Source organism: Phymastichus coffea, unplaced genomic scaffold (genome assembly GCF_024137745.1).
Source record: "Phymastichus coffea isolate CEN01 unplaced genomic scaffold, Cenicafe_Pcof_1.1 PCOF00037, whole genome shotgun sequence".
NCBI lineage: Eukaryota > Metazoa > Arthropoda > Insecta > Hymenoptera > Eulophidae > Phymastichus > Phymastichus coffea.
Genome location: NW_026706848.1, coordinates 301,286 through 323,317, shown reverse-complemented (window position 1 = coordinate 323,317; position 22,032 = coordinate 301,286). Strand labels below are relative to the sequence as shown.

At 35.3% G+C, this 22,032-nt stretch overlaps 1 protein-coding gene across 2 annotated transcripts in view; it reads left to right on the top strand.

The window, feature by feature from the left end:
• LOC131663662 (mediator of RNA polymerase II transcription subunit 28) overlaps nt 1-21,791 on the top strand; it is a 399,554-nt gene extending 377,763 nt beyond the window's left edge. For both annotated transcript variants that reach the window (XM_058934192.1, XM_058934193.1), the window contains exons 4-5: nt 18,304-18,766; nt 21,499-21,791. In XM_058934192.1, the coding sequence (XP_058790175.1) occupies nt 18,304-18,510 (207 nt within the window). In that variant the 3' untranslated portion in view covers nt 18,511-18,766; nt 21,499-21,791. The remainder of the gene's footprint in view (nt 1-18,303; nt 18,767-21,498) is intronic.
• Nucleotides 21,792-22,032: the final 241 nt, after the last annotated feature.

The window sequence follows — 22,032 nt, the reverse complement described above, 5'->3', positions numbered from 1 at the left end:
GACAGCAGCAAATCGTGGAGCACGCAAAACACTTCTAACCTTGATGCCTCTCACAAACAAACCAAACATACTACAAAGCTGAAATTTGGAACGTATGTTCTAGACGAGTGTACCGACATAACCAAATAAAAAAGTCGAAGATCGAACGGACGTAGCCCGCTAAATTTCAAAATTCACCTTACTTTTTCATCACACCTCGTACATACACAAACACCAATACGATTACTTATTAATTAATAGTATATATAGGGTGGTTCAGCAGAATTATAGGTTAGAAAAAGAAAATTTCAGAATCAATTGCCGTTTTCAAAAAATTTGTATCTTCGATATTTTTCGAGAAAATTAATTTAGAAAATTAATGTTTTCTACCAATTAGAGCGTCAGTTTGATGGAGCACAGATTATATCCTCGTTTGCTGCTATCTCCTCCACTCCACCCTGGCAACCGAAGCAGCGGCCGGTACGGCACAACTTTGCAAATCAAAATTATCTGGCATAGAAAATAACATTCAATAAATGTAGAAAACTTGTATTTTATAAATTAAATATCAGCTAAGCAAGATCACATGCGAAAGGTTAAGAGGAAAAATTTAATTGTGCATGAAGAAGTATGAAAACATACAGTTTGTCTTGATCTATCTTTTTTTCAAAAAACATTTACACAAAAGCATACACTGATTGATAGTTAGATATAAAACTGTATGGTTTATGCATTTCGAGTACCAATCGTTTAAACAGTCGAGCAATGTATCAAGTCAAATAATGTATAAACAATTTTTAATGTTGCATTATGTTAAAACAAAATTCTGTTCTAAATTTAAAAATTTTATATGCTTTTGTTATCAACGTTTCTTTACAAATATGCGGTAACGCTATTTTCTTCGTGGTTCACATTTTATTGTTTACCAATTAATTTTTATTGCGTTACGTAAATATAGATGACCGTGAGCGAAGTGAAATAAATCTGGTGGTTGAATTGGTAGTCGGGCTGGTGGTCGTGGAAGAGATCGTAATATGCTTTATACCGGCGGTAAGTACACAAATATGTTAATTGTGTATGGTCAGGCTGGTCGTAATGCTAATGCTGCAGCGGAATTATACGCATTGAATTTCCTTAAAAGAGGGTATCCAAATCCAACTGTCATATTGGATGCAGTTTGATTCGATCGTGAGGATGGAAATGTAATTCCTGTAGTACATTGTGGTACTAATCATGAAGTAGTCGGTGCTCCTCGAATCGCAAGAAACGTTGAAAATGAAGAAGCTGTGCTTGAATCTCGAAGAGGACCCAACAAGGATCATTAAAACGTTCGCAGATATGCTTGATTTGAGCTATTCCACAGTAAGTAAAAATTTGTAAAATATGTTTTTGAATATATCGTGTTGATAATAACTTTTCCACCGTTCTAAAAAACTTCGAAGCTTTACTAACATATGTCGTTTGGTCCATACGTTGTCGCACGCTTTTCCCATAAATTCGAACGAAACGCAGATAAGCGGTGAATCGAGAGATTTTTTTATTATATCCATTTTTAATAACAATCTATCTCGCATAGTGAGAAAATAAGTAAATTTAGTTACAATTTAGTTCGAATATACATGATTTTTCACAGAATACTCCATTGAGTATTTTGTCTTTGTTTTACAAGGTACTTATAACATTATCAATTTATTTATTTATTTATGTACTCAATATTTTGTTTTTTCAATCTGGTATTTGTAATAGATGCTTTGAGAAGCTTGTTGACAAGTTTATTTGGGTGATTTTGAAGTCTGGAATTATATTTTTCGTAGAAAGAATTTTTCGTGGAAAGAATTTATTCTTTAACTGATGGAACTTGTAGATTATTTTAAATTATTTCATTTGTAACGAACCATGACGCCCGTACTATACTATGTAGCACTTTCGAATGAAATCTTTCCAATATTTCAATATTCGAGCTTGCAGCAGCACCTTGTAGCCGAATACCATAAGTCCAAATTGGTTTGAGTACAGCTTTATTATAACAGAAGGTTATTTTCCACTCATTTTCCTCCCATGAGCCAATACATCTTCCTCCATTTCAGATCCAATTGTTTGCGTTTAGTGAAGATACGTTTTTCCCATGTAAACTTTCTGTCTAGATGAATACCTAAGTATTCTACTTGGTTACATTGTGGGATGTATTTATTGTTTAATCTAATAGGTGGGCAGGTGTCTTTTCAAAGTCTAAACGTTGTATGTATTGATTTACTTACATTTACTTGATTTATTTTTATTTACTTTTATCTGAAAGGCTCTTTTTTGTAAATATAACTATAGTATCTCGTAGTAGTACTCAGGAAAAAAACTCTTGAGCTTATGCAATAGACCTTTATCCCAAATTTTATCGAAAGCCTGAGCAACATCAAGAATACGCCACAGAAATACTGTTTTTCTTCAGTGTCATTCCTCGCAGTAGATACTATTCTGTTTATTTGTCCTATAGTGGACACCTGAAGCCGAAATGATGATCTAGGATAAGTTTTCTATTTAATATTATTGGGATAATTCTGGCTAGGATTAGTTTTTCAAATATTTTGGAAAATACTGGTAAAAGACTAATAAAAATAATTGTTATAAACCTTATTGCTATTGTGGGTAACATTTTAATCATTTTTATATCGGAGGACTTTTTTATTCTTAATATTATTAATTATTTGTAATACTTCCTTTATTTCAATCAATTTGATAGGTGTACTATCTGGAACCTCAGAAGTTTCCAGTAAAGTTTTTTATTCTTGTTTGGTGATGAATCTTTGGTGAGGTATGAATAGTGTACAGAGATGATTTGAAAACGTTTCAGCTTTTCCCTCGTCGAATTTGGTCCATTTTCCTACAGACCTTTGGATAGGTGCCATAAATATAACTGGTCTTTTAAATTGTTTGGTAGCTTTCCATAGTGAATAATCTGTGTTTTCTGTCGAATTCAGAGTTTGAAGTCATTACGAAATTCGATTGGTGGAAAGGGAGGGGATAGAAGCATTGGGAATGGTCGCAGTCGAGCCTCCAGCCGCCGCCACCGTCGAGCCGCCGAAAAAGACTGGAGTGGGGAACGAGTTATATCAATCAGCACCCGAGGCTGCAGAGATCATTCTCATCGAGAAAAAGTTATCTGCAACGACAAATAGTGAACAGCAGCAACAACAACAACAGTCTTCTAATTTCATTTTAAGTCAACTGTCTCCAAGGAAAAGAAAGTTACTTGAAGCTCGATTTGTCAATAAAATTAAGAAAAAATGTTCCATGGTTGATTTTACTCGAGGTAATTATGATTTTGGTGATTTTTTTTTAAATTTTGTTTTAAGTCAACTGAGTTTAAATATCATCTTCTCTTCAGATGTATCTTGCGCAGCTGAATAATAAAGCTTGTGATTAATTCAAACCCAATAAGAAGATTCGTGAATTGGAGATAGAATCTAAGTATATGATCACCGGACTGAAACAAGTTGAAACACGATTCGATGCAAAAGTCGTAGTTGAAGTAAACAATAAATTCCAGCTGTTTCTACCAAACAAGGTATCGACTGTATTGATCGTAAATGGAAAGCTGCTGACCGATATAGCAGATAATGCTAATAAACTTAAATTATTTCCCACCAAGGGATATATCCCACACATAAGGGTAATAGCTGTATAGAATTTACAACTGCATAAATATTTATCTATGCACCTTTAAGAAAAAAAACAAAATACATTTGTTTTATATTTTTCATATCAAATGAGTCTATGTGAGTGTGCGTGTTTATTTATTAATTCTTCAATCTATATAGTTTCCTTTTTTACAATTCGGTTCTATTTATCCGACTATTATGCGAATCATCAAATCCTAACCACTTTATCAAAACTTGATTACCACGCCTTTTAATAACTTTTTCTACTAGATAGAAATCGGGAAACTTAGTTTTCTGAAGTACTTGCTCGTAGAAGCTACCTTGGATAGGCTGACTTTGATCATCTTTCGAATGATAAGCAGTTGGACTTGTTGATGCCACGTGCACAATTGTAAATATTTCAGTTGACCAATTTGGTGTATATCCTTTTTCAAATGTTTGTTTCGCTTTGCTCACTCTGAATTGGTCACCAACTTTGAACTTTGACTTTCTTTTTCTTCTTTTTTTTCTTTTAACGCCTTGTACAAAATTTTTTAATACTTGTGTTTAATACGTGGATAGGTTTCATACCAATAGTTCTGGGTTTGCGATTATTATAAACAGCTGTGAGCTCTGGTAGTATGTCCAACCATTTGTAGCTCCCACGGAGATCTAACTTCTTCCACATAACGTTCTTCAACGTGCGATTAAATCGTTCGCATATTGAAACTTTGAGTGAACTATACGTAGAGTATAGATTGATATTATATTTTTTCACGAGAGCTTTAAAATCTGCATTGTAGAAATCCTTGCCTCTATCTATATGGAGATTCTTTGGCAGTCTACCTTTTGCTAAAATAGATTTCATGGCCGCTGTTACATTGCTACCGGTTTTCCTTTTCACTGGCACAATCCACGCGTACTTGGAAAATTATCAATTATCGTGAGAAGCTAATTGTAACCGCGATATTGCCTAGAGTAGACCTTCACATCGACGAGATCGTCTCATCTATAACTCGCACGTCGTACTTTCCTCTTGGATAATTACGTCTCGTCGATTTGTGGATATCTCTCGTAGATTTGATTTTCATCAGAATGATCTTTTCCACAGTATCCCAATTTATAACGTCTTTAGCCTGTCGCGAAGGAGCAAGATTTTCCAATCTTTTATTCTCTAGATCGTAATGGTACTCACTCGTGAGCTTGAACCCAATACCGGGCGGACCGGGAAAACCGTTGACTCCTTGCTCTTTAAATTTACGTCCGAATATATCGATGTGGCTCAAACTATAGGTGTGCTCTCAGTATATATATATTGTAACGGGGTATGACCGTTTAATTATTTTATTTCGCGCGATTACACTAAAAGGACGCGCGCAACTAATTATGCTCAGTACGTAAATCGGGGAGCATGCGGAGACGTGCGTCAGTCAACCAGTAAGTTCTCTAGGGAAAGTGAGTGGAAGCTATGAGGTATAAGTGAATCGAAAAGTACTTGTTAGTAATACGAATTAGATCTTTTATTATCCCTCATAATCTACAGAAGGTCGGCCCGCGCGTTTGTTTACGTTGACGCTCGCTCATCGACAACACGCTTTACCGGTACGCTCGCTGCTCTTTGTTATTAGAGCCGTTACATGCACGCATCGAATATTAGAAATTGATTATTAATCACGCAACCGCGATCGCGAAATTAAGCTGGCCAGCTTACCTTATATTTGCAGGCGATCGGAGAACACAGCGACAAATCGCACAGCACGGAACAGTTTTTAATGTTTAGTTCGCGGGTCGCGAATGCGCGCACACAATGGTTTCGCCCTCGATGGCGAAACCTCACACACTCTCTCTCGACCTGGTCTCGAGCTGGTGGATGCCTGGCACCTCGGTGGCAGCTGTCACGGCTATCTGGCACTAGTCGAATATCGCTGATCTGACGTGTAGTCGTCAAGGGCACGTGAATCGGTGGTGGCGGTAGCGAAAGCGGGCGGACACGACAATGGTCAATGCTTCACTGGTTCGAATTCAATCGCGCGCGTTCCGTCTGCTCGCGTGCCGAATTTCTAAGTTACGAATTTCGTCCCCCCGGCAGGTGCTGCCCTCACAGGCAGCAATTAAGCTAAATAATCAGCGCTAATTTGACGTTTACCGTCACAATATATATATTAACAATATAATACTCTTATAAATTTTAAGTAGTAGTTTTCTAATACTTTTTTAATTTTATTTTAGATTCATATGTTACAATTAGCTTAATGCTAATATGTCATTTATTACCACCTAAAGTATTGATAAAAACAAAAGACAAAGTTTACAAGGCTTCTATAGGTGATGCTAAAAACAGTGTTGTAAAACACGTCACTGTAAGTAAAATTAATTGTTGTTATAAAAAGTAAATACTATTTTTAAATATTACGTTTAATAAAACGTAATTAGATAAATGGTAATAATATCTTTTTTTAATTTTCTAGGTTATTGCAGATGTAACAACAATTCGAGAGAAAGCTGTAAATGAAGCTAGAAAAACAAACTCGACAATTTAACCGCATATAATCATTGTAGGAATTGATGCGACAAATATTGTCGAAATATTTGTTTCCATTGACAACATATTATACAAGGTGTCAAATGTATTGCAAGCGTTTGATATTTGTTTTCAAGCGTTCCACGTTTTCAACATCAAATATCCTACCGAAACTGAGCATATTTGGATGCTCGTACAAAAAGGACTTTATTTTGTGTCAACGAAGTACGACAAACCCATATCGTATATAGCCGATATTATTAACAAACTTCAGAGAAATAAAGGAAGTATTATCGAAGAAAGGCCGGCTTCAACTGTAATAGAAGACGACGAAGATAAATCTGACGAAAAGTCAATCGAGATGCAATAATCCCGTTTGTTAATTTTCATCAGCATTATATTTCTGACCTTTTTTGAAATTTGTTTACTATCTTAAACTTTTATAAATTTTTTTTTCTACGTTTTAATATTCAGACTATTTCTAGGCAACGTTTAATCTTAGTATTTATTTTGGATAATCGATATACTGTGCTTTAAAATAAAGCACATTAAATAGAATAGTAATAATTCTAATTGTTTAATACTTATTCAATTATAATTATTTATTTAGTAAAAATATTATAGTATTTATATGCAGTGATGTAAAATGTTTAAGTTTTTCTAATCATTTAAACTTATTTGAAATTTCGCATTTAAAAACACTGTATTTTGTAGATCATAAAGACTTAGAAGATTACCATGTTTACAATTCAATACAAATTGGTAATTCCACATATGCATGTAACTAATTTTAATATTTAAAATGCAACGATTGCCGAAAATCGTTAGACTCGCGCGAGGTTAACGAGCGGCTAAGCGAGAGGAGCCGCGTTCGGATCGCGAGAGATAGAGAGCGCGTAGGGGCAATGACCGGGAGGGGAGGCTCCGACCGGCAGTATGACTGTGCCACTCAGTCTATCAGCGTCGCGCTAACCTCCATTCTTCCTGATTTTTCGTGCGTTTTTCCTGGTGACATTACGAACGTTAGTGCAGAGTGCTGAGTGCAGCAGCAGCAGCAAGGGTAGCAGCAGTAAGTGCAGCGGCAGCAGCAGCAGCAACAGTAGAAGCAGTGACAACAGCAACAACAACAGCAGTAACAGTATTTGAGGCGGTGCAGCGGGCAGCGAAGCGGCGTTCCAACGATTTGCTAGTCGGATACGGTTGGCCACCGTATCCTCGTCGTTCTTGCGGTAGGTGCACCTTCCCCCTTTCATTTGTTGTTAATTTGCGTGCGATCCCGCGCAGCGAGCGCGAAGAATTTGTTTGTTGCGCGTGAGCGATTAGTTCGCGGCATCCGTGGTCTTCTCTCTCTCTCATATTCAGCGTGTATTGTCATTCACGCGAGCGTGCGTAAGACTCTCGGCAGATTCCCCGTGTCATTGATTTTATTGAATAAATCAATCATTATCTTTATTTAAACGAGTTTCAGTTATTGTGTCTTTCCTTTGTCCGGAGGTCGCGTCAGTGTTTGTTTACGGTCGATTCGAATTCGCCGGTAACGTAGCACGAAGCACGTGAATCGTTAGGCGGGAATCTTCAACTTAGGTTCCAGCGGCGGCCGCACGAGCGCTACTAGCAAGGGGCGACAGCGCCGCCAAGCGGCGAGTTGGGGGAACCCAACTCGGAATAGTGAAGAGACTCTGCGCAGGCGCACTCCAAGGCAAGGTAGGTTGCTGTGCTTCGAGCACAGAGATAACAAGGCTTCGTCTAGTCGTAATAAAGGCACTTTCAAGAGATTATCGACTAAACGGCAGCCTGTTACAAAAAAAAATGTAACTATGTTCTTTATTGTATAACTACTGTATTCTTTACTGTATAACTACTATGTTCTTTGTTACACAACTACTATATTCTGTATTGCATACTTAATAAAAATTTCAATAAATATATTAAATTATACGTAACTCTTTATTCTGTTCAAATCCTACTTACAATAAACAAAAATGTCAATAAACAGTCAATCAGAGAAAGAATGTTAAGAAATAAGCTTAGAAAAAACATTTATTAATTTTAATGTGAAATAATATTTATCTAAATGTATTTTAAAAATAAATTGACGTTTTTTTAATATTGTTACACTTATTTACTTTATTATACATCAAGAACGATCTATAAGTAAAAGTTATTTTAAATTTCGCGCCATACTACTTTAACTTCTACCGCTAGGTGGCAGCCGACAACTCAAACTCACAAGTGACTAACAATCCCTTGACGAGCTTTATATAGAACTTCCGGAATTTCTTAGCCCAAGAGATTATCGATCGAAGAAAACTTCATGTACGATATGCGTTGCGTAAGAAAACAATATTTATGTTTGTGCGAGCGATATAACAATAAATACAAATATGTAAGTGTAAATATTCTATACAATGTATAAGTAAAAATGCGTAAATATAATTGTAATTATAAATGTATGGCGAATAACAAAATTATAAGTAAAATTATAACATAAAAAAATGTTGTTAAATATATACAATAGGTTTGAATATACTTAAAAAAGTACATAAATCCTACAAGTGTATGTTTTGAAATTAACTAAATCATTAATTATTTTTACAAATTTTTTTTTTGAGTTCACTAGTCGAATATTAAATTTAACTAAATATGTTTTTAGATTGATAAAATATTTCGTATATTAAAGTACTTATTTGTTGAAAGTAACTAAATCTTTGATTATTTTGACAAATTATTTTGCTCAATTCACAAATCGAGTAGTAAATTTAATTAAAGATTTGTTTAATTTGATAAAATATTTATTGTTTGCGAAGAAATATTTTGTATATTCAAGTAATTATTTGTAGAAAGTAACTACATCTTTGATTATTTTCACAAATTATTTTGTTCATTTCACAAATCGGGTAGTAAATTTAATTAAAGATTTGTTTAATTTGATAAAATATTTATTGCTTGCGATAAAATATTTTGTTTATTGAAATACTTATTTGTTGAAAGTAACTAAATCTTTGATTATTTTCACAAATTATTTTGTTCAATTCACAAATCGAGTAGTAAATTTAATTAAAGATTTGTTTAATTTGATAAAATATTTATTGCTTGCGATAAAATATTTTGTATATTGAAATACTTATTTATTGAAAGTAACTAAATCTTTGATTCTTTTCACAAATTATTTTGTTTAATTCACAAATCGATTCTTAAATACAAATAAATATTTGTTTACTTTTAATATTTAATAATTTTTTTTTTTTTTTTTTTTAATTTATTAAACGGGCATAAACCCATATCAAGATATATATAAATATAATAATAAAATATATAATATAAACAAAAAGAAGTATAAATAATTAATAAAACGACAATAGTGAGAAGAAAAAAAATAAACGGAATAGCTATAAACTATATCCAAAAGTCGACAAAACAATACAATAGAAAAATAGTAAAATAAAAAATAAAAAAGTAACACAATAAAGGAAAAGAAAAAGAGACAAACAAAATATAAAAAAGAATAATAACTAATAACTAATAAATAATAACTAATATAAAAAATAATAAAAGAATAATAAAAAAGAATAATAAAAAATAATAATAATAACAAAAATTAACATGTAGATAGGGAGAAGCAGCCAAGATAGGTGGGTAAAAGGGAAGAAATAGGTGAGGTGTCACGTGACAGAAGAAAAGACAAAAAAAAAATAAGACACTAGCGAAACACCGCAGTATCCGCACGAACAAGCCGTTTAAAAGCGCCCAAGCAAACTGAGTGAACATCCAGCGGAGTTGACAAATTATTAATAATGAGGCATGATCGATCAATAATTGATAAATGGTTAAGATTCCACCTACGTGAACGGATGAAAAAGGTATGATTACGGGCACGAAGAGTGCGTGCTGGGACAATATAGAGGATACGGTTAGAGAGTGAAATCGAATCGATGAAATTATGACATAATTTATAAATGAAAAATGCAGACTGGTAATTAATGAAGGAAGTGACGATACTAATATGAAATGAGTTTGCAATGGCAGAGTAGTCATGAGTGAAGGGATCCATACGTGGGCCAAATTTATTAGCTAAAAAACGCAGAAAACGATGCTGAACAGCCTCTAGTAACTTAGATTGCTGGTCAAAACGTGGAGCCCAAATAACTGACGCATACGTGAGACGAGAGCGAATGTTACCATTATAAAGTGCAATGAGGGTGGCTGGTCGCTTAAAGGCACGACATTGCCTAAACAGTAGAAAAAGTGACCGGGATGCCGTACAGCAGGACTGATTAATGTGAGCGGTGAACGATAAACTCCGATCGAACAATACTCCCAGATCTTTAAACTCCGTCACCCTACCAATTGCAAGATCCATACAAAAATAGTCGAATATATAAGACGCTTTACATCGAGAAAATGAAAGGACTGCACATTTTGATTATACAAATTATTTATTTACTTCTAGTAAATATGTAATCGTTTCAATCAAAGCAGTTTATTAAATTTAAACAAATAGCGTGTTTAGTACTATTGAAACACGCGATTTCGTTGAATCAAAAACAATTTCTTTGTTTTTAACAATTTTTTTTCTCAGTGTATAATGCCAACGTTTTGAGAATTTGATAAATTACCATCACAAGGGTATCTAGACATACAACAATCACAGTCGGACAATTAAAATAAATAAATTTAACGCCATAAAATCATTCATTACAAGAATTTTCATTTTAAACACTCCAAATTCATAATTGCATTACTATTTCAGAACAATCGTTTCACAACAATTATCAGAGATAATCATAAAACACGAGAAAAAATATCATTTTCTTCAACTGATATTCTCTTAATTATACAATATAAAATGAGTTGAGTAAGGCAGAACGAAAGATACTTATGCAAGGTACCACGACATAGGTAAGGTTACGAAGGAAAGAGGGAAAGAAAGTTGAAAAAATGGCGTGACATCGCCAGAGAGAAAAAAATCAAATTGTCCTACTCCATCGAGCTCACAGGCTTCTTTGATAGAAAATTGTAATTTTCATTTTTATGCATAATATTTACTGGGATTTGATAAGTACTTTTTAATGTGATAGTGCTGAGTGTATATATTTGTTATTATGCGTTTTATAAATTTTTTCAAACTATTGAAACATTCAATATTCTTGAACTGTTGAAAAGCAATATTTCATTCTATAAGAGATATTTTTATGTTTATTTCTAACTAATAAGATCGATTATTTTAACGAATGTTTGAAAGTATTCAACAGTTACAATGAAAATTCGATTTTCTCGGAAATGTGTCTTACGAGAGAAATGATATGCATTGATATTGATTAATATGATAATGAATTAAAGTGAACAACATTGATTTGGTTTTAGCGGCGGCCGTCGTACACAATATTTAAAAGGGGTGGTTTTAAGGAGGATGGGGAGGAAAACAAAAATGCACAGAATTAGACGAAATTGATAAATGTCTTACATGGGATCGTCATAAATGTCTGTGAATTTTTTCAATATTTTTATCAGGGAAATTCAGATAAAAATCGTTCTTAAAGTTGAGCTGTTATACACGTGCTCTTATGGGAGGAACGTTCACGGCGGACTTCAGACCGAAAAGAATCTACCAAAAAATGCACAGTTTGAAAAGAAAAATATAGTAGTAGAAAGAAAAATCAATGTACATTATGTTTCTGTTTGAAAAATAACCTGTTATCAGTCATTTCAGCGAAAAACTATTAATTAAAAATGAAACTTTTATAGGTTATTCAAAACTTACAATATCATCGAGCGAAATGTGGCAACGTCGCATAATGCGCTATAGCTATACTGTGCTCACTGTGGCTCATAAACGTGCGTTTTGCATGATAATCGAAATTTTTATTAGAGTATACGAAATTATTAACCCATTTTTTACAATAGCATTAAAAAAATTAAAAAATGCACATGTAAATATAATTTATATTTTTTATTCATACATACTTATAAGCAATAATGCACAATACTTATTTAATAATATATCTCAAATATACAAAACTTTTTACTTTTACGGCCTTTAATCTTATTTAAAATTGTTTTGTTTTCCTTTTACAACTAACAAGTAATGCACAATAAATAGTATACGCTACATAAAACATTTGGCAAACTTTTATCACATTTTGTTTTACATTCATTTGGCTTGATTTTCCAAGAAATTCAAAATTTCTGTAAGAATTTTATTCGTTTTAATGATCGTCGGCTTTCCATTGACGACACCTTGCAATAAATTGCTTACTTGTTCAACCCCTTGAGACCTATAAGTGTCTACAATAGTTTGATAACTTATTCCAGCCGAAGATAGACGCTTTTGCATTCCATCGGAGATAACACCAGCTATAGAAGCGAACGATGGTAATAACTTCTGTTCATTTTCGTGGCTAGTTAGTGTAACAACAACATCTCCAACAGACTTTTTAATATTTATAATATCATTGATAGGTAGAAAAGCTCTAGTCAATTTTTCCAGCAAATTAACATCGAAGCAGGCATCGTGAGCTCCTTCTGTGGGGAGAGAGAGCAGCTCAGTACCTAGTGTTGTCAGCTTATATCCACTCTCTCTTTTAGGATATTTTTGTTTAAATAAAAACAATGAATCCAAAAATCCGTCGATGACTTCCTCGTATGACTCAAGAAGAGATAAACTCTGTAAACATAAAATTAGTCGACTAGAATCGAACGGACAATTGTGTGCGACAAACAAACTTTTCTTTTTTAAACTTTTCAAAAATTCTAACAATTTTCCAAAAACTATTCTTTTCGGTAATGTTGGAACCTCAACGCCATATCGGAATAGTTTTTTATGCACTTTCGTAAGGCCGTTAGTTTTTGAAGCTTCTGGGTGGATTGGTTGAGTTGGTGTTATGTATGATTTGAATACTTGTTGTCCAGCCTTGACACATATTTGTAATATTTCATGCTTGAATCTTAATCCAGCAGTTTCCAGGTCAAAAAATACTATAATTACATCATCTGTATCAAATTCTTCGACTGTTTCATTGACAATTTCCACGTAATTAACTTGAGTATCAATTGGTTTTTCTAATAGTGTCATACCACCACTATACGTTGCCTCTCTAACATTTGGTTTTTGATATTTTAACTGAGATTTTTTTGCTTTTAATTCCAACCTCCTTCTTTTTGCAGCAGGTGTTACACGTTCGGTTCTTTTTTTCTCTAAATCTCTTTCTCTTTTCATTACATATTTATTCAACAAATGTTTGTGGTTTATACCTTCTTTGTCTAAAGTACGTTGAATGTATGAAGCTCCACAATTTTTTTCGGCAACAGTAGCACCCCAACGATAATCTGTAGACTCAGATGTGCTTAATAATAAATTTTTTGGATTTTTGTGACACATTGCATTGTTTAAGCTTTCATTAGCTTGACTACTCCCAGCACCAACAAATTTGAGTGAAGTATCTGCCAATTCGTTAAACAATTTGTCCAAACTTTCGAACAAGTATGGATTTTTCAAAACAATGCCTACGTCATTTTCCTCACCTTCTTTATATCTACACCATTCACCACAATTGTTGTGCATGTTAAATAAATGATGTGGTACATTTCTCAATGCAGCATCGATAGCATTAGCAATAGTTTTATTTTGATGAACGGCATATGAAAAGCAGCGCTGAATATGTTTGATAATATCACCGGATAACTCTTTGTCTGGATCTCCTTGCTTTTGTATCCGATATAGCTCGGTACCTAAGTTATTGTACACCCAACGTGGATTGAATCGCGACCCCCCCAGTTAGGTTGGTATGAGACTATGAGTGCTGCTTTTAGTCCGTAACGGTGGTTTTCAGATTGGCCATAGTATAACGCTCGTTCTTAAATTATATAATTAAAACCTAAAATCAAATAATCATGCATCTAAATTCATTGTTCGGCAAACAATTAATTTTAAACCTAAAAACAAATTAGTAACGTTTTAGCTTTTTATCGTATCTTAAAACGAATTTTCATTTTTGAATTTTCCCGCGGTTTCTTCGTTCAATGCAACGACGGAATTCTCATACCAACCTAACTGGGGGGGTCGCGATTCAATCCACGTTGGGTGTACGTATGGTTCATATCCGAATGCTTTACAATAGTATAGTCAATTTCATTTTAAATAGCTGCAATACTTGAACTATCATTATCTCCAATAAAAACACCAACTTGCACATTCTGTTCTTTTAATATTTTACTTTGTGTCAGTAATTCAACAGCCCCATTAGCCTCCATCGCCTTTGCGCTTCCTATAAAATTTTTCCTGCAGTCATGTACTTTCTTCACTCCTGTATGAAGTTCCAGGTCACAGATTCGACATTTTCTATTACGTGTACAAAAATCTAGAACTTTTCCAGTCTTCAAACCTATTAATGCACAATAGCCATTGAGACTATCATACGAATGACCTGTGCCTCTCAGACCATAGCCCATATCAAATGATACAAATATTCTCACGAGAGGTTTCTCAGTATGACTAGAATCTACATTGACAATAAGAAATCCCTCTTGAAGCTCTTCAGGCCCGAGAAGAAAATAATAATAACAAAATAAATTAACTAAAACAATATGTATAGGGCATTGATCAGCATTTTAATTTATTAATTTACATGATTGTTTTAATATTATTTATATTAAACTAATACTCATTCACCCTATGAAAGCATGGTAAAAAGATCTCGTCGTATGTACATTGATTATAATCTACAGAGTTAAAAAAAGTGCATATAAATAAGTAACATACAATCACTCTACAAATTGTGTAGTATATTAATTGATTTGGATATAACATGATAAAAAAATAATGTATGTACGTTGATTCAAGTGTAGATTGGAATATAACAAAATATATGGAATATAATTACTCAAAAAAATCTCAGTATTAAAAAGTTAATTTGAATATAAAAAAAATCTAAAATTAGAACGTAGATTACAATCACTTCAATAAATCAAGAAAAATAATAAATCTTAAGAAAATATGATGTACAGTAAAATTAATGAGAGCATTCGAATATTTTATCTACTACAATTGATTATATCTTATATATATTATATCTGCAACTGCTGACGAGTGAAAGATGCTATCTATTACATGATTAGCTTACAACATCTTTTTTAATTCATCAATGCTTTCTTCAGTTAGCAGACGTTCCATGGCGGTGGCCTCCGAGCAACTTTCTTTTGCAACTGCCTCTATGACAGGCCCAATGATTGTTTCATGTTTTTTAAAAGTTTTTGAATCCATTGTAGGTATATCCAACACACTAAAGAATTTAGTTACTTGCGTATGACCAATTCCTGTGTGTACAGCAGCTGAAAACATTTTATCGTTAAAGTTCATTCAAATATCTAGAATATGTTGTCACATATATACAATTGTAATACAATACAAATAATTTTTTTTTATGGAGAAAAATTTCACACTCATTTAAAGAATAAATAAATACCTAATGCTAGTCTTGTGTTGATAGCAAACAAATTTTTTCCTGTAACAGAATTCTTATACTCTTCGCTACTTTTGAGAGTATTGTAACGGATTTATTTAAGCCGACTATTCGTTAGAATGCTTGCTCGCGGCCGTCCGCACAATATTTATAAAAAGGAGGGTTCGGGAGGCACGAATGCTCCCACGACTGAATGGCACACCGAGCGTGTGTGCCAATCGCGCACGAATTAAAGGAAAATCGGAAAACGAACGGGTTGACGCAGTAACGTATGACATATATATATATATAACAAACTTTATTAATACGAACACAATAAAAGAAAATAAAAGAAAGACACACAAATTAATAACTGGACGGAGCACGCGCACTCCGTCTCGCAAATCGGCCTACTACAAAAAAGTCGCTAATCCGCTTAATTGGATTATCGGCAATCACTGCCCGATAATCCGCTTAAGCCTAAACACCCGCGAACTCAAAACCCGGCAACGGGGGCCGGCATCACTGCCCGACCTGCACCGTTGCACCCGCGAACACCTCGGACATGCAAGAGAGCGAGAGAAGGAGAGAGAGAGAGAGAAAACCGGCACCGACCTCGCCAACGTCCACCTCAAGCGAAGATGGCCGCTCTCGTCCAACGTCTGTGGCTCGCTGCTGCTGCTGATGTTGCTGCTGTTGCTGTTGCTGCTGCAGCTGTTGCTGTTGTTGCTGTTGCGGCTGCTCAGCTGCTCGCCGGACTCGCTCGCCGAATGCGCGCGCGCTGGCGGTACGGGCTTCGCTCTCACCCGCGCACACCGGTGCTGGGCGGCAAGGCTTAGCTGGGCGCGACCCAGCCACTCACTCCCACTCACACCAAACAGACCCACCGATGCACGCCCACACACCGGGTGCGCATCCACAAAAAAAACACGACGTGGCGAAGCACCGCACCGCTTCCAGAACCCAACGAGAAATCCAAATCGGCGACGAACGAAAACAAACGCGCGCACGCGATCGGCCAGCCCAAAACGAAAACTGCCGATTCTTCCCCCCGGCTGCGCACGCATCGGATCCGTGCGCAGCTCGCGCTCTCCCCATCTCGCTCGCTCTCCCGCATGACGATCCTGGCAACGGATCGCCATCTCGTCGGCCGCCTCCAGCTCCGCCAATGCCCGTTCGCCGCACCTCAAACAAAGAAAAACCAGGTATGAGAGTGTATATCAACACACTCTCAGCCCGGGTGTAGCGAACGGACGAGAGAGAGACAAAGGAGAAGTCGGCGAGCCGAAATTCTCCGTCACAGTATTTACTAGTAAACACTCTTGACATCGTATACTAAAAATGGATGCAGCTCCATGTACAACTTCTTTTTCAATATATTGAATATCCAATCTTGCTTGGCAAACAGTGCAATTCATATTGTTTGACATATACGCTAAGTCTACGATACGATTGCCTTTCACAGTGCACGTTGCCTCTTCAGCTTCTACTCGTGCTTTCTTTGTGCAGCCTTTCCTCATTTTTCCACATTCTGAGCGTTGTAGCATTCGCTTGTAAACTTTCTTCGAAACAAATATTCCCTTCCATCGATATTTATCGGATTCAGACATTTTTCAATTGTAAAAGTTACGACAACAACAACATCAAGATGACAACACTTTGAGGTTATACACACGCCGCGACGCCACGCCTCATGCTCGACGCTACACATACACGCACGTATACATATATACATAAGCCAAGGTAGACAACATGAGAAAACCAACTTTCAAAATCATGCAATGTTGCCGCATCTTCGCTTCATTTTTACATTTGTAAATTTGATACACAAATGAAAATATAACAATTAACAAATATTCCAAGTAAAACTTATTCCATAATAGTTCATTTTCGTCGGTTAATGAACGCGCATTTAATGATATAAAACGAGAAATGAAATTTTAGTTATTTAAAGTTAGTAGCATTGATTTTATCCCATGTTAAAGCATAGGCTGCTTTCCCCTTACCTCATACCCCTCATGACTGTCCCATCCTCCTTTAAGAAGCGGGAATAGTCCGATGACTAAACAGTGTATTGGATAAGCACATTAATTGCACTTGACGCTAACGTCAGAATAAGGATCTAGAACGGTTGAAAAGCACTGTGACTCTCGCTTAATATTAATATGTTTCATTGCTACGTATAATCGATATATACACGCGGTAACATCATTACGCAGGATTCAGCAATATGCACAGCCATACTTAAGTAACTACCGTGCCCGAACATGCGTTGTTATTTGCTGCTGCTGCTGATGATGTTAATATTGACACTGCTGATGATGTTGATTGCTGCCATGAAAATGGCCGCGGATATTATCCACGAAGTTCATCGCTGGCACACACATGCACCGGTGCCAATTTTTTAATTGGCTGAGCGTGATCCAGACACCAATCGTGCATCGGGCGTGTATCCTTGAAACTAACTTGTTTCTTTATCTCTCTCGCTTTTGCACACAATCGCCATCCTTTTTTTCTCTCTATTAGTCACTCCCCAAATATCTCGTCCGTCATACCTTAAAAAACGAGAGAACAGGCATGAGAGTATGTATGTTTACACTCCTACCCTGAAGGCAGGGAATAAACGGTTTTTTAGAACATCAACTGCAGAAAATTGACTTAGTCGTAATTGTCCGTTGCAATATGAAAAATAATTTTAGATATTATTATTAATTTACTACGTTCTTCATTTCAGGTACAAGGAACATCAGGTTCTGCTTCTAATGTATCAGGAACTGGAATTTCGATTGTTCAACCTAATATTTATATAAGCCAAGGAAACGCTACTTCCAGATCAGCCGGATTTATAGTCAGTAGTATTAACAATAGCAATTTACAAGGTCCCTTGGCTTTTCTTGAAAAAACTACTAGTAATATAGGAGTGCCAGAAAGAAGGAGTTGACGGGGAAGGGGGAGGGGACGTAGTAGAGGTCGCGGAAGAGGTCGAGGTCGCGGAAGAGGTAACAGATTATCATCTCCATTGCCTTTATTGGACCCTTCGGATTCTTTGAACTATGTGAATGCTGCAACAAATACAGCCATAGCACTTACTGAAACGTCCCTTCCCTCACAACAAGAACCACCTCCATGTATTTAAAAGACTGATTATTAGGAGAGCGCCAACTTAATGGAATAAAAGATCTATTTTTTCAAATTAGGTGAAGTTTTACAAATTTATAATAAATATACAGTACCCGACACGTACTTTTGCCCACCCTGAGGCGAAATTTGCCAAACTTTAAAATTTTATATCACAGCGATAAAGAATGGTAGAATAAAAACTTGACATCATTTCAAAGGTAATAGCAAAAACTTTAAGTAACATGAAGATAATATTATTTGTACTAGAATTAAGTTTTTTATGCTTAAAAAATGAATATAAAAAATTTCATTTTTTTTTCGCCCATATACAAATTTATATATTTGCTACGCAAACAGCGGATCATTAGAAATCTAAGCAAAATTAAAAGGTGAAATTGTCCTCTTTGAAATAAGAGTGACAGAACTCATTTCTGATTTTTTTATACAAAGATATAGCTTTATTACTTATAAAAAAAATCGTTTTTTTTACCAGCTCATATCTCGATTGCTATATTAAATAAAAAAACTTTAAAGACAGAAGTTATTTTGTTTTTAGTAAAAAATACAAATATAAAATGAATATTAAGATTTGTAACAAATTTTTTTTTTCATTTTTCTCGCTAGCCATTTATGCTATAAAAAATTATATTTTCGTTACTTTGAAAGTCACGCACGTACCAAAACCAATAAACTACAAAACGGCAAAACACAATAGAAAATTTTGGCGATTTTCCTACACAACAGCTGAGGCTAAACTGAAAATTAAACTCGCGCGCGCCCCCTCTCTTTCCTAAACGTTCGCTCTCACACTTTGAGTATGTCGAATCGCGAATGTATCGATTGATCGAATCGACTACCGTTGCAAATAATATGATAATAAATAATAAGTTTGTATTACTTTATAAAAATGTCTAGAAATTATTTATTTCTATTTATTTATTTATTTATTTTGTAACGGAGAATCTCGGCTAGACCGATTTCGTCCGTTTGCCTCTCGCAAATGTCCGTGTACCGCGCCAAGCTGAGAGTTTGGTACACACACTCATGCTTGGATCTTTTGTTTACGAGGTGCTGAAGACGGGCTGAGCTGACGACTGAAGCGATGCAGATGGCGCAGAGGAAAGCAGAAAAAGAGAGAGAGAGAGAGAGCACTCGAATTGCGGATCGCCGCGGAAAATTCGAGAGAGTCGCTGCTAGGCAGTGAAGAGATAAAGTCGCGAGCGCGGATTAACCGAACGGTCACGGTTTTCCGGAGTTGGCCCCGCAACCTCGTCGACGATCGTTCGTTTTCGGAGACACGCCCGATGCGCGGACGAGTATTGGAGTGTGAGGCTGGGTCGCGCCCAGCCTTGTCCCGAAAGATACCTGGCACCGATGCGGGAGGGTAACCGGCGAGATGCGCGGGTGCGCGCGCGCGAGCAGTTTTGACGTGCGGCAGTACCGAGCAATAGAGAGACGGCGGAGGCAACAGCAATAACAATTAACGAGCGAAAAAACGGATTGAGGCAGCAATATTGTGGAGCAAGTGAGAGGACGAGCAAGATAGACAGCTACGACAACAAACATCAGCGAGACGGTCGGCACACCAGTGACGTCACACTGCGGAGCGCTCTAGCCGTCGGAGAGGCTGTAGGTCGAGGTCGGTGCCGTGTTTTTCTCTTGATTCTCTCTCTCTTGCAAGTTTGGGCGCCAGCTTATGGGTGGTAGCACAGCAGACCTGCTGACTCTACCTCGTTGATAGTTTAACGGCGAAAAGCGTTTTGCCGAGTATTGATTGTAACATTTATTTTAACAAAGGAATCGGCAGGCTGACCAGCCACCGATTCACCTTCGCGTTCGCGGTTGTTATTGTGCCGCTCGTAGTGTATAAGTACGAGGTTGCCGTATTGTAATCGATTGTTGACAAGTAAAAGACCGGTGTGTTAATCCGCTGTTGTGTTTATTCGCCTGATTATCACTCCTCATCCCGATTTCGGATCTGTCCGTTTAACATGTTTATGCTCGACGCGTTATTCAGTCGTGGGAACGTCTTTTGCTTCCCGAATACCCGAATGAATAATTTATACGGACGGCCGCGAGTAACCCAGACGGGTACGGCCGAAATTCACCGTTATAATTTATTTATTTATTTATTTTTTGGTAAACTTATCTAAAAATTTATTATTAAAAATTTCTTTGAGACTTGATCAAAATTAAATACATAAAAAATAAAGACTAAGAAAAATAAAAAAATGATTAGCGTGAAAGAAATGAAAAAAAAAATTTGTTCCAGATCTTAGTTTTGACTTATTTTTGTATTTTTTACCAACAAAGAAACAATCTTTAAAGTTTTTTTTATTCAATGCATAGCAATCGAGATATGAGTTGATGAAAAAAAAAACGATTTTTTTTATAAAAAAAGCTATATCTCTGTATAAAAAAATCAGAAATAAGTTCTGTTCCTCTTATTTCAAAGGGGAACATTCCATATTTTCATTTTACTTGGATTTTTAATGATCTGCTGATTTGCGTAGCAAATAAATAAATTTGTATATGGGCAAAAAAAAAAAGAAATTTTTTATATTAATTTTTTAAGCATACAAAACTTAATTCTAATACAAACAATATTATCTTCACGTTACTTGAAGTTTTTGCTATTACCTTTAAAATGGCGTCAAGTTTTTATTCTACGATTCTTTTTCACTGAGATATAAAACTTTAAAGTTTAACAAATTTCGCCTCAGGGTGGGTAAAAGTACGTGTCGGACACTGCAAGTTAAAATAATACAATTAATAATAATATTAATAGTAAATTAATTTAATATTACAGCTTAATGAAAAGAGCACATTGTACGGTAAGGTCAATGTAAGCCAATATGTTATTTTTGAATGAGATTAGTATCTACGACTTCACAGTTTATTGATAACCAAACCAGTCAATGTAGTTTGTCATCATCCTACTGGAATTTATCCAAATGGCCGGCCTTTTATTTATCTTCAAAATCAAGTTTTAGATAGCGCTCTCCTGTGCATACGTAATTTTACTCTGGATGAATATCTTTTTATTTTTGATTTAGTAAAAAATTTACTCATTATAAGCGTATTTATTCAATTCCAATGTAAATAGATCTCTTACCATCTGTTTTTTTTGTTAATTTTTTATGGATATACACAGACCTTTCATATGAAAAGAGACTTCTTTATATTATATTAAAATTTAATTGGTTTTTATCCTTTACACTATTTTATCTTATTTTCTTCCTCGAGCTGTGGTTTGAGTATTATGGTTCAAATTATGATTACAAATATTCAGAATATAAAAAATGCAGAACTAACATTTTACATCACGGTATTTAATAAATGG